The 14,788-nt window shown below is 35.8% G+C and overlaps 4 protein-coding genes across 5 annotated transcripts; 2 read left to right on the top strand and 2 right to left on the bottom strand.

The window, feature by feature from the left end:
• Positions 1-1,337: 1,337 nt before the first annotated feature.
• sqh (Myosin regulatory light chain sqh) lies at positions 1,338-4,313 on the bottom strand. 2 transcript variants are annotated; one of them, XM_028301859.1, is made up of 4 exons: positions 4,167-4,313; positions 3,157-3,350; positions 2,583-2,721; positions 1,338-2,400 (listed from the first exon to the last, which is right to left on the bottom strand). In XM_028301859.1, exons 2-4 carry the CDS (start codon positions 3,344-3,346, stop codon positions 2,205-2,207), a joined length of 525 nt encoding a protein of 174 aa, XP_028157660.1. In that variant the 5' UTR covers positions 3,347-3,350; positions 4,167-4,313; the 3' UTR covers positions 1,338-2,204. The 2 variants fall into 2 exon arrangements, with proteins under 2 accessions (XP_028157660.1, XP_028157661.1); XM_028301860.1 differs by having other exon boundaries at positions 1,846-2,400; positions 3,847-4,301.
• A 237-nt stretch (positions 4,314-4,550) lies between these two features.
• On the top strand, positions 4,551-6,028 carry DnaJ-11 (DnaJ (Hsp40) homolog 11). Its single transcript, XM_028301858.1, has 5 exons — positions 4,551-4,694; positions 4,779-4,955; positions 5,059-5,146; positions 5,227-5,380; positions 5,458-6,028. Exons 2-5 carry the CDS (start codon positions 4,779-4,781, stop codon positions 5,690-5,692), a joined length of 654 nt encoding a protein of 217 aa, XP_028157659.1. The 5' UTR covers positions 4,551-4,694; the 3' UTR covers positions 5,693-6,028.
• Positions 6,029-6,170: 142 nt separating this feature from the next.
• On the bottom strand, positions 6,171-7,763 carry Vps37B (vacuolar protein sorting 37B). The gene is made up of 3 exons (XM_028301857.1): positions 7,540-7,763; positions 7,146-7,317; positions 6,171-7,061 (listed from the first exon to the last, which is right to left on the bottom strand). Exons 1-3 carry the CDS (start codon positions 7,657-7,659, stop codon positions 6,706-6,708), a joined length of 648 nt encoding a protein of 215 aa, XP_028157658.1. The 5' UTR covers positions 7,660-7,763; the 3' UTR covers positions 6,171-6,705.
• A 384-nt stretch (positions 7,764-8,147) lies between these two features.
• On the top strand, positions 8,148-12,497 carry PIG-L (phosphatidylinositol glycan anchor biosynthesis class L). Its single transcript, XM_028301888.1, has 4 exons — positions 8,148-8,610; positions 8,701-8,991; positions 9,835-9,928; positions 10,797-12,497. Exons 1-4 carry the CDS (start codon positions 8,295-8,297, stop codon positions 10,969-10,971), a joined length of 876 nt encoding a protein of 291 aa, XP_028157689.1. The 5' UTR covers positions 8,148-8,294; the 3' UTR covers positions 10,972-12,497.
• The last annotated feature ends 2,291 nt before the right edge of the window (positions 12,498-14,788 follow it).

Here is a 14,788-nt window from a genome sequence, read left to right as displayed (position 1 = left end):
ACAGTGAACGTTTAAGGAGGTTTGCTACAGTATTTCAAGCTGAATTCTACGCTATACTTAATTATGTGTGCATTAAAAACAGGGGCGTAAGAAACGCAATATTTACATCCTTAGCCACAGCCAGGCAGCACTCAAACAAAACCATCGCCTCAGTGAAGGTTGAGTCTAGAATTAGGTATTCTAGATGCAATCTTAAAGATGAACAAACTCTGAAGGCATGACAAAGTGTCCCTAATGTGGGATACCTGGACATACACGGATCGAATGCAATGAGAGAGCCGACAGTCTAGCGAGACAAGGGTCAGAGACGATACCTATTGGGTCAGAACTGATAGTACCTTTATCTAAAAGCTTAGGTACTAAATACAGGGTCATGAAAACTTTTCAAAGGTATGCCCAAGCAATTACAGGTACGCAAACTGGGCATTATGGAACGAATCACATGGCCCAAAAAATGGGCCTAACAACAGAAGCTCTCGAGCATGTGGAATACAATGTGGAGTCCATGAAACACTTAATACTGTAAGGATGGGTCTGCTTGGGTCAGCATATCCGGCATCAGAAGAATNTATTCTGTGCCAATAGTAGGTTACAAAATAAACTGGATCCATTCGAGATTTCAATGTTTCCAGCTTCCATACATTTAGTACAGCCACAGTCATGGCACTCATGCCTTGTTAATATTATAGCAAGTAAAGCCTAAAACCAATGTTTTCCAAGAATAATTTTAAATAAGAATGCAGTTTACGAGTTCATTTTAAGTGTTTTTTATTTAATAAAAAAAAAATTAACACTTCTATTATTGTTTGACTGGCATACATTTAGTATGGAGGCTGAAAACATTAAATTTTCGGATAGATCCAGTTAATTCTGTAACCTAATATTGGTACCGTTGGATAGAGCTTGTGAAGTACTTTCAGGATTAGTAATCAGTTTTTCGATATCTTGTATAGTTTAGAAATAATCGAATGAGATCACTTATCGTTTCCACCCTGTATAGACCGAATTGACGTGTCCAACATTAACGTTTCCTTATGTGACGATCTAATTAAGATAGGCGATTGACGTAGCTATAATTAACATGCTATTAAAACATGCCAAAATTAATTAGGTGCACGGTAGTCTCCCGCTAAGTCATTTCGTACGCACATTTACGGATCTTCTTTCTTATTCACCTAAACAAATAATAGAAGAGAATGATTTAAAAACTATTATAAAATAAAACATTATTTGAGATAAAATTTTATAATAAATACATACATGATTACATGGCTACATGATACACACACTAGGCACATACAAATTTAATGTAAACTCTATTGTCATCTGGAGTTCGTTTAAAATTGGAGAAAAATTATTTAACACCTATATTAAATGAACCATAGACAACACATAATATAATATTTAACAAAACATTGCGGTTTTAAACTTAAAATACTTCATTTTAAAACAAAAGACATTTTTACTGATTCAAGGAATGATCATAATACTCTTGCCAATCACATAGTTTCTTGTAATAACTAATGGAGAAACGCAAGAAATCAATATGGCAAATTGATACTTACAGTAAAATGGAATCATAATTTAACAAATGCATGAGTAAATACATAAGAAATGCCACATTAAAAACAAGTTTTAAATTAGCACCTCTGAGATTATTCCGAAAATCTGTATCAAATCAACTTGCTTCCTTAACTTATTTTTTTTCTTATACCAATTTTATTCTTTAATTAGCTTGTCAAATACATAATGTTAAAATATATTAGCTCAGACCAGCAGGTTGCATGCCACGCCACGTTACAATCACACAAATTTTATTCTAATTATTATGTAAAGTACATTCCTTGATGTTGACAAATTCACATTTATTGCAAATCGCATCACACTTATTTCATGTTTTGTATTTTAGCTTTTTCAAATCATACACCTGACATTCCAGGAATAACATACCAAAACAGCTGTGCTGCTGGTATCATGCAACCTGCTGAGCCAGATTATTGCATAATGCATTCACCAATTGCTTGATAATCACTTATGAACTGGTGATCAACCATTGTTAACATGGATGAAATACATATCAAAATCTATGAAAACATGCTGGTGATTTAAGTAGCAGCGCTCAGTCCATGGTTGGGTCTCCTCAAGTTACGCAAAAAGAAAAACGGTTACCAAGCGACTGGTGGCATTTGATGTGTCATGATGCTTTATTGCTCATCCTTATCCTTAGCTCCGTGCTTGAGTATGCGTGTGAACTCCACATAGTCGAACAGTCCGTCGCGAATGGGAGCCTCGCGGAGCATCTCGTCGACGTCATCGTCGGTGAACCGGTCACCCATCGTAGTCAACAACTCACGGAGTCGCTCCTCGTTGATGACACCCATGTTTTCTTCATCGAAACAACTGCAAGTAGAATGTTGTATAAATAATTCGCCGACTTAACAATTGAATTTAGACCTCATTACAGAGGAATTAATTATGTTGTTTTTGTCCTTCTGACTGTACATTAGATTGCTGTTTGGACATGAATAGTCAATGTTAAATGGAATTCTAAAATAAAAGTGGTAAGATAAAACAAAACTTACCCAAAAGCATTCTTGATAACATCTTCAGGGTCAGTTCCCTGGAGTCGTTCACCGAACAAGGTGAGGAACATAGTGAAGTTGATTGGGCCAGGGGCTTCGTTCATCATACCCTCCAAGTAATCCTCAGTTGGGTTCTTACCTGTAATAAGAAACGCAATTTTTATAAAGATAGGAATTGGAAAAATTGGGACAGGTATTTTAAATTTCCTAATTAGTATCAGTTACTGACTGATTGACAGACTGTGAGACTGATCCATTCACTCATCATGAAACTACAAGTACTAGGAGTGTCAAATTTGCTCACTTAGACGGGATTTTGCAAAATTCAACCCTTAAGGGGTTAAAACGGGGTCCATGCGTACAAAGTCGCGGGCGGCCGCTAGTTCTTAATAAAAGTTAAAGCATAAGTTTTATAGCGTTTAACAGGGATATGTAACTCTAGTACCTGTGTGGTAGGTACCCCTATGAGTTAAACCTTTTTTAATAGAACGAACGGCACCACAATCTTGTGAAGTTGTAGTAAGCTTTAATTTTCAATACAAATGTATGGGATCTGCTGCAGCTGTCAACTCACCAAGGGATGCCAGCATATCATGCAGGTCATCTTTATCAACGAAACCGTCTCGGTTCTGGTCAATCATGTTGAAGGCCTCCTTGAACTCTGCTATCTGGGCCTGGTCGAACATAGCAAACACATTGGAGGTGGCACGCTGGGCGCGCTTCTTGTTAGTGCCACGGCGACCAGCTGTTTTACGGGACGACATGATTCTGGAAAATAACAATTTTTGTATAAGAATTTGTCGTTTGGAATAGTACAAGATTTCTAAATATTTACTAAGCAGATGAATTATTATAACTAGAAGTCCTAAGTAGTAAGTGATTGTCTTAATTAGAGGCTGCCACAGTCAGAGTTTTTAGCACAGGTGGAGACTTTTTTTGTAGGTATAAGGTTTATTTAGATCTAATGCATTGTTTTTGAATTGTTCACATCCTGTGATTAGTCATTTGTGTGTACTAATTATAGAGATGAGATACATTAAAATAAGTTTGAGTAACTGCAGCATAGGACTAAAATAGTGACATGCAGTTGCATGAAGCACTGTATTTAGGTCTACACTTGTCACTTGTGTTATGACTTTAATTAACTCATTAAAACACTACACAAAATAAGAAAAGATAAGTTAACAATGATCCTGTACAGAAAATTAGCATAAACCACAGCTGAAATGGAGTGACTTTGTGTTTTATTTCATACGAAGAATACCTTACTAACGATGAATGATGTTCACGCACGACAATATTCCAAAGAATACTACTGGTACACGATCAAGATTATAAATAAATTTGATGAGCCTTCCCCGACAACGAACTTTTCATCACATACGCTCACTAATGGCCATGAGTCATGCCTGAGCAACAGAAATTTACGCTTTTAGGCGTTAGTTATCTAGGGCAGGGCGCACGGTGTCACAACACAAGCAGACTTCCATAAAAGGTTGTCTTTTTCTACTGTACAGTAACACACTCCACACATGTCCCCTAAATCCGTTTAATGACTTTACCAAGACAGCAAAATACACTTACGCGTTATTGGTATTGCAAGACGGTGAAAAATAAGTAAATGCGACAATTTCCAACCGAATTCGTTGTTAAATTTTATACGAGAATGACTCACAAATCTGCTCACAAAGCAAAATACTTTTACGACGTCACACACACGCAAAAAGTGACAAACATAGAGAAAAGTAATACATAGGAAAAAGAAAAAAAAAACACAGACAAACAACAAATGACATTACTTTTTTTACGGAATGCGTACCCGAGCGAGCACGAGCGAGTGTGTTATACTGCCCGGAAATCGTGCTAGATTTGCGTGATGGAGGGCTCAATCCTATATTATGTGATCTCTGATTAATCGAATGGAACGTCACTTACGTCATACATTTTTGACCACAATTTGACAGCACAGATGAGTTTGACAGTATTGACTTTTGCCTTGAAAAACCTCTAATTTTAAAATGACGAAAATAGTGGTATTTTCCGTCGTCAAAATCAAAATTTAACATTATTAGATGTAATCCTTGTCCAGTAATTTTAATTGCTATACTAAAGGTATTTTCAATCATGTAATTTTCTAATTAATGATGTTGTTTGGTGTTGACATGTAAAACAATATTTTGTTTCTTTTACAATCAGATGTTATGCTCAGGAAAGACAAGGCTGGCGTTAAACGTAGTTCGATCCCTGAGCATAATTCCCAGAGCCTACGCCAGCCATTATGACGTCCTCGGTGTTACCCCGAAGGCTACGCAAGGAGACATCAAAACTGCCTACTACGAACTTTCCAAAATATATCATCCGGATAGATCTTGTGTGAGTTCCGTGTGTCAACTCTTACCTAATAGTCACTACATACTGTGCAATGCCTTTATTATTATTTGTTTCATCAAATTGTTTATTTTCAATTTATTTACAGGATGAAGCATCTGCCAAAAAATTTCGAGCAATCACAGAGGCATATGAAGTGTTAGGAAATTTAAAACTTAAGAAAATGTATGATAAAGGTTACAATTTTTTATTATTAAAACAAAATATCTAAAACTATTTTTTAGAAAGCTCACCCCAACCATTTTTAATATTTCAGGTTTACTTGTTGGCAAAGAAAATACCAGTAGGATGGATTATCAGCCTGAACCAGAGCCTACAGACCCAACTCTAAAATTCTACAAATCCCATGCAAAACGACATGTTATGCCCACCATGGATGGAAAAACCCCCATTTATAATTTTGATGCTTGGTAATAAAAAAAATACTGTCTCTCTCAGTAACATATTTGGTAACACATTTAATTCCTTCCTATATTCATCTTTACAGGGCTCAACAGCACTATGGGAATATGTTCAAAAAAGCACAATATGAAAGAGAACAAGTGAGAAAAATAAAAATAAAGAAACAAGATATCTCACAGTCCTATAGACAAGAAGCTGTTATGTATTGTATATTTGCCATTGGTGGTTTATTCCTTCTACTTGTAGTAAATGGCACCACAGATTATGATGAGGACAAACTACAGAGAAATAAAAGAACTAATTCAGATAAAACTAATTAACTCCAGAAGTTAAAATAGCACAAATTGGATGAAATGACTTATCAAAATGAAAAATACAGCTTCACTCAATCATTGCTTAGAAATCAGTTGTTTTTTAGTGATTCATTTAGTAAATTATTATTTTTGTATTATGTATATTGTACATAATATTTTAAATACCTCCATATTAGTTGTAGATAAATTGTGATAATAAATTAAAGGAGAATACATAATTATTAAATCACTTTATTGTATGCATTTGCTTTTCTTTTACAATCATTCTAAGTAAAAGTAAATAATAAAGAATATTCCTATAGTTTATAAAGAATATAAAAACATTGACATAACTTTGAATAACTCAATGTTAAAACTACCTACTTCTTGTATGAATGAATAAATCATTAATTTAATAAAACAGATATTTACACAATTCATAGATTGATCAGAATTACAAGAGATCCTTTAATAACTCGTCATTTTTACCATATTATGGTTGGTGCATTACTATAATTTGGCTATGAATTTCTACAATACAATAGATATCTTTTCATTTAAGAATTCCTATTTATATAATCACATTCTTTCTAATTCAAGCACCAACATCAAGCGGACTGTTTAAAAATGTACAATATTTAAAACAAAGCATTTAAATTTGGATAAAGTTACAAATTGACATTGTCTAATAACAATAATATCATAAAAATAATAATCTATCTGTCTTTATGATAATGATTACTTATTTTGTTATCTGATGGTACAAACTAAAACCAGTTCATTTTGTTACAGACTAAGAGCTAGTGAATGCCAGACCTACGTCATTTTATAAAAGCTGAAAGTTTGTCAGCGTATGCTCCCAATATAGGATATAATGTTGGTGAATTATGAAGTGCAGGTTCACTAGCTCTTAGTCTATTATGTTTATTTTATACTAACAACAAAGCCTATATCACTTTACAATCTGATACCATTATAGTCTCACTTGACTTAAATATTAGACTTAAGAACATTTTATATCAAGAACACATTAAAAAAACTCAGAAATGATTTCCATACATGCCAGGCATTGGCATGTTTAGAGGGCCCATTGGATATGGCACACTTTGACCTGACGGGGGGCCATAGCTAGGGTATGGCAAGTATGGCTTCGAGTATCCATTGCCATATGAACTTGGATTTGGAGTTCTCATGAGTTCACTCATCTTTTCAGCTTTGAACTTCCTCAGATGCATTTTCTTGCGGATAGGTTCGAAGTCTTCAAGAAATTTATCAACATCAATTTTTCGAGATAGGAAATCCTGAGCGATATTCTCAGATTCTTCTTCAATTTCTGCTGCAGATGTTTGTAGTAGGGCCAACGTTGTATCAGCTGATATACCTGCAGACTTTGTTTCTGTAAATCAAAGAGTTATTTGGTAAATATAGCATAGGATTTTATGATTTACATCTGGCAAGATAAGGCACATTCAGAACTTACTGTACTCCTCTAAAAGTTCCTGTATTCGTACACAATACTGCTCTCCTTCCTCAGACTTCTCAAGAACTCGTTGTTTCAATTCTTCCAGCTCAGGTTCTTTGGTCAAGTTGAACTCAGCAAGAGATCTGTTACTTGCTATTATCATTTCTTTCTCTACATCCCATTCCTTTACCTAAAAAAGACAATTTATTGCGTATTAAAATTGAACTATTGATTGAGCAAAACTGGGTAAACCTTGTTTGTGTAATTTGAGTTGTGTTAATGAGTCATCAACCTCCGAAATAATATCAGAAATTTTATTTCAAACGCAATTAGGAGTAACTTAACATGTTAATTATATGCTTTGCAAGGATTTTACAATGAAGTTTATTAGTAATATATTGAATTAGAGTACCTGTTTCACATCCTTCAGGACTGAATCAAATTTGGTGTCATCATTTAACATTTCTTTAAGTTCATCTGAATTTAAGTGAGCTAATAATCCCATAGTGGCTGATAAGTCCGGTTGAATCATTTTTGTATCTATTTTCTTCACCAAAACCAAAATATTCAATAAATTCACAACAATCACAAAAGAACTCCAAAAACTGATGAATGAATGAACTGGCTGGAATGAACTAATGAAGGAGTGAGTGAGATAGACAACATATACGACGTGTAGCATAGACAATACATTTAATTATCGTATCGTACGTACTGTTCGTACCAATGTACAGTGCGGCCCAATTTTTTATCTCAGGTAGAAGAACATTGTGAATTGGAGCGCGCGGCTTGCGGTAAGGTGTTTTAGTTATCAACTAACGCCTAGCCAAAATAATATGGCTATACACTTCATGTAAAATCGGTAAAGCAGCGCCATCTACAATATTTTTTTTATCTCTATCTAGACTCTAACCAACTCAATTAAGATTTATATGATCTTTGGAGTAAATTATTCTTGAACCATAGACTATAGAGTACCATCCATGTCATTCTGTCCGTCTGTCATTCATTAGAACGTCAAAAATGGTACCAAATACCAGATAGTGTTTCTATTTTATTAAATTATAATGCTGTAAATAAGATAAGATATACAAAAAGTGTCGTAACAAATGAAGAAACTTATTCAGCTATAGTATCAAATAATAGTTTCTTACTTTCTAGTCAGAAATGGTATTTAATAGTTCATTTTACGATTTTGAATTTTTCTACAGCATTTATATTAAATTTGTGGCTGAGACTTGGTTGTATTTTCGAAATTTTGCGTTATACATAAGCTTATGGGTGGTTGGGTACTTGATAGTGTGTTGTGTGGTGTACCGGCGGTATGCGAGGCGCCTGCCGACGAGAGCGCGTGGCGCCCTGCGAGCAAAGAGAGTGCTCATAGTAATAGCGCACCCTGACGATGAATGCATGTTTTTTGGGCCCACTATATTCAGATTATGTGAGCAGGGTGTTGATGTCTACCTGCTTTGTTTATCTCATGGTAAATTTAATATTTTTCTCTTTGTAACACAACTAATAGACCCTTCTGACCATATTCTTAAATTACTAATTCTATTCTTGTCATTTCTAGGAAATTATGATGGAAAAGGCAATATACGTCGGAAAGAACTGTGGAGTGCATGTCTTGAGCTAGGTGTGCCAGAACAAAATATTGATCTGATCAATGACACGAGACTTCCAGACAATCCTAAGGCACAGTGGCCTGCGCCAGTTATAGCTAAATTGATTCAGCACAAATTAGAAGCACTAGATATAGACACCCTCCTTACGTTTGACCGTGGCGGAGTGTCTTCACATCCAAACCATTCAGCCATTTTCTATGCTGTTGCATATATGTTTGTTGAAAAAATTATGCCTAAGAGTAAGTATATAAAAAGCCATGATCTGTGTTAGAGATGAAACGGATAGTTGTTTGGCCGGATACCGGATACCGGATATCCGGCCAGCTGCTAGGCCGGATAGCCGGATATCCGGCGGCCGGATAGTTGGACCATTGTCTCGTTGAATGTTGTGACGAGTATAGCGCCGCGCAGGTGCTTCCAACGCGATCAATGGGTCTATTAGTAGACTAGACTACACACACAGTCAGTCACAGTCACACTTTTCGAAAATCGAATCCGTCAGAATAGAATGTCAGATTTTGCCACTTGTCTAGGGGGCAGATCAATTCGGGCGATTTTGCCACTTATCTAGGGGGCAGATCAATTCAATTTCGGTTGCAATCGTGAGTGTGTGATTGAATAGCGAAAATTTAATTAGTTGCATCATGTCATCAGACCATCAGTGAAAAAAAAAATCGCATTTATTTGGCAATATTTCGACATTAACAGATATTTATTATAATATGTATTCGTCATTAGAGTGAATAGCCCAGAAAAAGAAATTAGTTTTGAAAGGCCTTAAATACGGCTTTTTGTAACTTTTTGGACTTTAAATAAAAGCCGTCATTATTGTAAGCCATTTTATTGATATTTACCTCAAAGATTAATGTATTTCATTTTATTAATAGGAAATTGTCGTAGCTTTTTAATATCCGGTATCCGGCCGGATAGTGAGTTACTATCCGGTATCCGGCCGGATAGTAAATTTAGGCCGGATATCCGGCCTACCGGATAGTTACCGGATATCCGTTTCATCTCTAATCTGTGTATCATGTGTAAAACGTAATAATAATTTCTAAACTTCTCTTTTTCTTTCTTTTCAGGGTGCATTGTATACACATTAGATTCTGTAAATATAATGAGAAAGTATTTTGGGTTTCTAGACCTCCCGCTTAGCTTTGTACTGTCTTCCAAAAGGTAAGAACTAAGCTTTAATACAGTAGAACGCCGATTATCCGAACGCCGATTAACCGAATCGCCAATTATCCGAATCGGTCCTAAGCGTAATATAAAAAGTAATTTTTGATTTTTTTTTATGGAATTCAGATATATTTCAACTAAGCGTTATTGTAGCAGTTCTACAATAACGCCAAGTGAACTACCTATATCTGTTTGTTATACTAATTAAAGTTTATTCTATGTGTGACAGTTCGTTTATGTCTATTACCAGTCTTATGTCCGATTATCCGAATCGACCCCGGTCCCAATTAATTCGGATAATCGGCGTTCTACTGTACTTTAAGCTATTTTTCAGTTATTAGGGCTGAGTTGCATCATCATCATCATCAACAGCCCTTTACAGTCCACTGCTGGACTATGAGCCTCCTCCACTATGGTGGAGGGATTTGCCATAATCTCCACGCTTGGCAGGCGGGTTGGAGATCGCAGTTTAAAAGATTGATGTTTTTCAGAGAGCGCTGCTGCCCATTCTCTGTTTGTTGTGCAGTCCCTAAGTCGCCTCTTACGACACCCGCGGGAAGAGTAGGGGTTGGCGACAAATGTATTCTACTCTGCCGTCACCACACGACGGAGTTGCATCACCTGACTTTAACCTTAACTATATTTGGTTATTATTACCAGTATCTTTTGTATGGATTTAACCAGATTTTTTATGTTTTTAAAGTAAGATGGTGCAACTCAACCTAAATGTTGAATATCAAAAGAAGTGAAACCAGATTCAAATTCAGGTCAAGGCAGTTAGTTGTAAAGGCACTTCACATACCATTTAAGTCCTCATTTTACTGCTATTGTATTGACTTGTAATACACCAACTTCACATTTAAAGGTACTTCCTTCGCTGGACTGAGAGCAGGCGGGTGGTGCGCGCTATGAAACGCCACCGGTCGCAGATGGTCTGGTTCCGGTATCTTTACGTCGCGTTCTCCCGGTATATGGTGATCAACACGCTTAGACGCATCAGCCTAGCTGACATTGAGCTTGAACTTGAAGTTGATGATTGAACCTATCAGCTATTATTATATCTTTGCCAGTATTTAGTTTCGCCCGCTCTTAGCCTGCCACCAAGCCCTGTAGCAGCCATTAAAAAATTCGAAAACCATGAAACTAAGGAGTAAATTATTTTTAGCTTGCAGCTTACATTGTTCCATGATCTTCTAAGTAAGAGTCAATTTTTTAAAGTATTTCTAATAATGGAACTTATCGGTCGGGGAACGACTCGTGCTAATTTATCCTGTTCTTAGGAGTCCCTTTTATTAAATATCAAACACATGAGGTTTCTAAAGTGCCATAAGTCTCCAGTGATAAATAAAAACAGCAGTGTCTTTACATTGCACTACACTGTAAACATTTTATACAGATTCTTAATAGACTTACTATCACTTTGATAATAATATGTTTGTATTCAGATTTTTTATTGACAAAAACAATTCCATCTATTGGAGATAAGTATCTGTAAACCATTAGAATTTCTATGAAACCTGTGCAAATTCACAAATTAGATTGTGTAGAAATTCCTATATGATTGGTGTAAATTCGAATATGACTGGTGATTCTAATGCAAAAGATAGGTTCAGGTTATTAGAGAAGTATGAGCTTAATTAGGGAGTATTCACACATTTTAGACTTGTTGACTCTGAAGCATAACAGAACTGAGTTTTATCAATTTAAATTTTATTGTTATGGCAGTACACAATAATCCAATTTAATCTATAAATAATGTTTCGTTTTTTTGTGTAGATAAACCAGTCAGTTTATAATGATGGAACCATTGGAAATGTACAAATCTAAATGTGAGGTAGACAAAAAACATAGGTATTTATTGAGTAAACACATCAAATATGTATTAGGGTGGGGTTGTTGGCTCACGATAAAGAGTATTATCATAGGTATGCTGTGCAACCTATAAGAGCTACAAGAAACAGAATGTTACAAGAATAAATGAGTACATAATGTATGGATAGTTATTTATCAACATGTTTTGTTGGATATTTTTATTTATTAATTATCTAGAATTAAGAATGTGGAAGTGTTGTTCTTGTTAGAATAATTTAGAGTGTAAGTTGTACGCTAGTCTTGGTAGGAACTTGGTCCTGTATGGTTGCACGTAGCCCATCAAATTGGCGAGTTTAGAATCATAGTGGTTTAAGATTTTTAGTTGGCCGATGGTTGGACCCGATTCTAATTTGTATGAAGAATCGGCCGATACCAAATCGGTGTAATGTGCGCACTTTCATACATCTCCATACTGATCAACAGCCCGACCCAACCATCGGCCGACGAAAAATCGGTGGCCTGCGCCTAGGCTTACAGTATTTATACTCGCAGCTAAAACTGCAACAATGCAGTTATAATGTTTGCATAGTAGCTGTACAGGGCAAGTATTGCAGTAGTGCAACTGCAATTCTGCAGTTGTTTGGTGATCAGACACAGCACGGGTATTTGAGCCTTCAGTTCTCAAAAAGATGAAAATGTAAGTTGGACCACTATGACTTTACTTCGCCGATTGTTATCATATTGCTGTGATATTTTGTTTNAAAAAACTTAAAAACAAAATAAGTGCATAATTAAGCAAAATAATAGATACCTACTTGTTCGAAACCCAAGCGGACAACGGCACCCACCGAAGGATCGGGGTTCCGTTGGCTCCGGCATCCACCGGGGTTCCGTACAAGCCAACGGAAGCATTATACAAAACACGCTCGGTCAGAGTTGTACAACGGTTGAAATGAAGGAACATCGATAAACACAACTGACTTCATTGTTGAGAAAGTGAAAACTCACATAAAACTAATTTGATAACATACATTGTACTGATCATATGTAAAATATAACTTGATTTTGTATGCACAGCTGCATAACATATCGGGTACCACACAGAGAGCTATAAAATTAATAGAAAATTAGATCAAGTAGCAAATCAGACTAAAAACTTTATCATCGGTATAGAATCTGGAATGTCACACATATTAAAATACTGATTTGTTAAACAACAAAACTTATTAATAGAATATACATGCAATCACTTTCGAGGGTGTTGCAATTTGAACCTAAGCTCCATAATAATAGGAATAAATATAACCGTGTTAATGACATAAACCACCATCCCACCGCCATACGTTAGTAGAACATTCACCTTGCAACACCCGGGACGATAACCCCAACTACCATTTCACATTTCGCGGGTTGCCATGTTAAAAATATATTGCACCGTTAATTTTTATTCCTTGTAACACCGTGCCAGAACTAAGTTACTATTGCGCAAAATACTTATAGTAAGTGTTTATTTATAATATAAATACACAACAGCCAAAAAACCCCTGCACTACACAGGATATTTACCTAACAGAACGAAGTAATATCAAACAGTGAAGCTTCAATCTGGCCATGGAGACGCCATTGATATTTTCACTGATTCTCGTTGATAATGAGTAGTTGTCAAAATGTTTCGAATTACTTTTATTTAGGTAACGACAACACTACCTGTAAACCACTGACTACATCGACTTATTAGTTATTTATTTAAATAGTATCTATACCACACATCTGAATGACATATTTTGCTAATGGTAAACGATGCCCTCACCTCATCCTCGCTAGATGACTTGCCCATTCAACTAAGCTATCGCTTTGGTACGAAATATCATTATATAAATCAAAGTTTTTACATTACAACATAGACGAGCTATATCAAATTTAGACACATTAACCAATTAACAAGTAACACGAAACTATGAGCAATAGACTGCCTGCAGTCTTGTCAATCTACTACGAAGATAAATAATGAAATTCGAACGAACGTCTACGATATCAAAACTATCAATTAAATAGCACAATGTTATTTCATTACCTAGGATACAAGAGATTATTTACTTTCGTAGTGTCGCCTCGTGGAATCGCTAGGCGACAGAGGCTCGGGCATTGTATGAGCGTGAGAGTTGCGAGTGGGGCGCGCCACTTCTAATAATAATTAAGGTTCACATTCACTAAGAGCATTGGTTCGCGAACAAACGCCAACACGAGCCGAATATAGATTGTATGAACTTGAAACGTGATAATAACTATTTTATTGATTGATAAGTCTGGCATTGCAGTATTTTTTATGCTACAAGGGAATGTTCGTTACACATAAATGCTCTCGGTGAATACGCACCATTACTTCATCGACAAACACTTGAAAGGAAAATTCCTTGAAATAATCGCAAGAGGCATTATTTGTTAAGTTTTATTATTGCTGTACAATCGTTGCTATTGTCGATTTATAATGCCGATTAAATAAAGCCAGCACTACTATTATTACAGGGTTATAGAGAAGGTAAAAAATGCCACTTGCGGTTAAGTATTTGTTAGTGGATGCTAAACAACTATTGTAAGCGCGCCTACACTCGTGCGCACGCCTGCCTAGGTTAAGACAGAAGCGTAACTAGACAGATCAATTTCATATTTTTTTCAACCTGTACTAATTCATACAACATCCTTATTTTAAGATTTGTCTCTCACCTAAACCGAGATTTATAGATACACCCGAATACGGAATCACCGTCAGATATAGCTGACTTTGTCTATAAATGAGACATAATATGACGACAATTGAAGCAAAATTTCACCAACCAATATATCCCAGACATAGGTCATATTTTTCTATATAATATTAATAATCTTGCTCACGTTATTTATTTTAAGGAAGACAGAATTCAACTAAATTTCTAGTTACGCCCATGACTCAACCTATGCGACGTATGCGCACAACTCATTGGGTACAGGACAAAAATGTGAACGTATACTTTTTTCTCATTGCAAAAAGGCCCTTCTCCCGAGCTG

The sequence above is a fragment of the Ostrinia furnacalis genome, unplaced genomic scaffold, assembly GCF_004193835.3.
Source record: "Ostrinia furnacalis isolate ACB-3 unplaced genomic scaffold, ASM419383v2 OfSCF1006, whole genome shotgun sequence".
NCBI lineage: Eukaryota > Metazoa > Arthropoda > Insecta > Lepidoptera > Crambidae > Ostrinia > Ostrinia furnacalis.
The sequence above is the reverse complement of the archived record's forward strand: the minus strand, read 5'-3'. Positions and strand labels throughout refer to the sequence as shown.

Bases quoted from the DNA above. Each gene is read 5' to 3' on its own strand.
- sqh (XM_028301859.1), bottom strand. From the start codon at position 3,346: ATGTCGTCCCGTAAAACAGCTGGTCGCCGTGGCACTAACAAGAAGCGC. The intron at 2,722-3,156 runs GTGAGTTGACAG...TTCTTATTACAG, and splicing joins TGATATGCTGGCATCCCTTG to GTAAGAACCCAACTGAGGAT. The intron at 2,401-2,582 runs GTAAGTTTTGTT...TTCTACTTGCAG, and splicing joins GTTATCAAGAATGCTTTTGG to TTGTTTCGATGAAGAAAACA.
- DnaJ-11 (XM_028301858.1), top strand. From the start codon at position 4,779: ATGTTATGCTCAGGAAAGACAAGGCTGGCGTTAAACGTAGTTCGATCC. The intron at 4,956-5,058 runs GTGAGTTCCGTG...ATTTATTTACAG, and splicing joins ATCATCCGGATAGATCTTGT to GATGAAGCATCTGCCAAAAA. The intron at 5,381-5,457 runs GTAATAAAAAAA...TCATCTTTACAG, and splicing joins ATTTATAATTTTGATGCTTG to GGCTCAACAGCACTATGGGA.
- Vps37B (XM_028301857.1), bottom strand. From the start codon at position 7,659: ATGATTCAACCGGACTTATCAGCCACTATGGGATTATTAGCTCACTTA. The intron at 7,318-7,539 runs GTACTCTAATTC...TGTCTTTTTTAG, and splicing joins TCCTGAAGGATGTGAAACAG to GTAAAGGAATGGGATGTAGA. The intron at 7,062-7,145 runs GTAAGTTCTGAA...TTTGATTTACAG, and splicing joins GGAACTTTTAGAGGAGTACA to AAACAAAGTCTGCAGGTATA.
- PIG-L (XM_028301888.1), top strand. From the start codon at position 8,295: ATGGTATTTAATAGTTCATTTTACGATTTTGAATTTTTCTACAGCATT. The intron at 8,611-8,700 runs GTAAATTTAATA...TGTCATTTCTAG, and splicing joins CCTGCTTTGTTTATCTCATG to GAAATTATGATGGAAAAGGC. The intron at 9,929-10,796 runs GTAAGAACTAAG...TCACATTTAAAG, and splicing joins TTTGTACTGTCTTCCAAAAG to GTACTTCCTTCGCTGGACTG.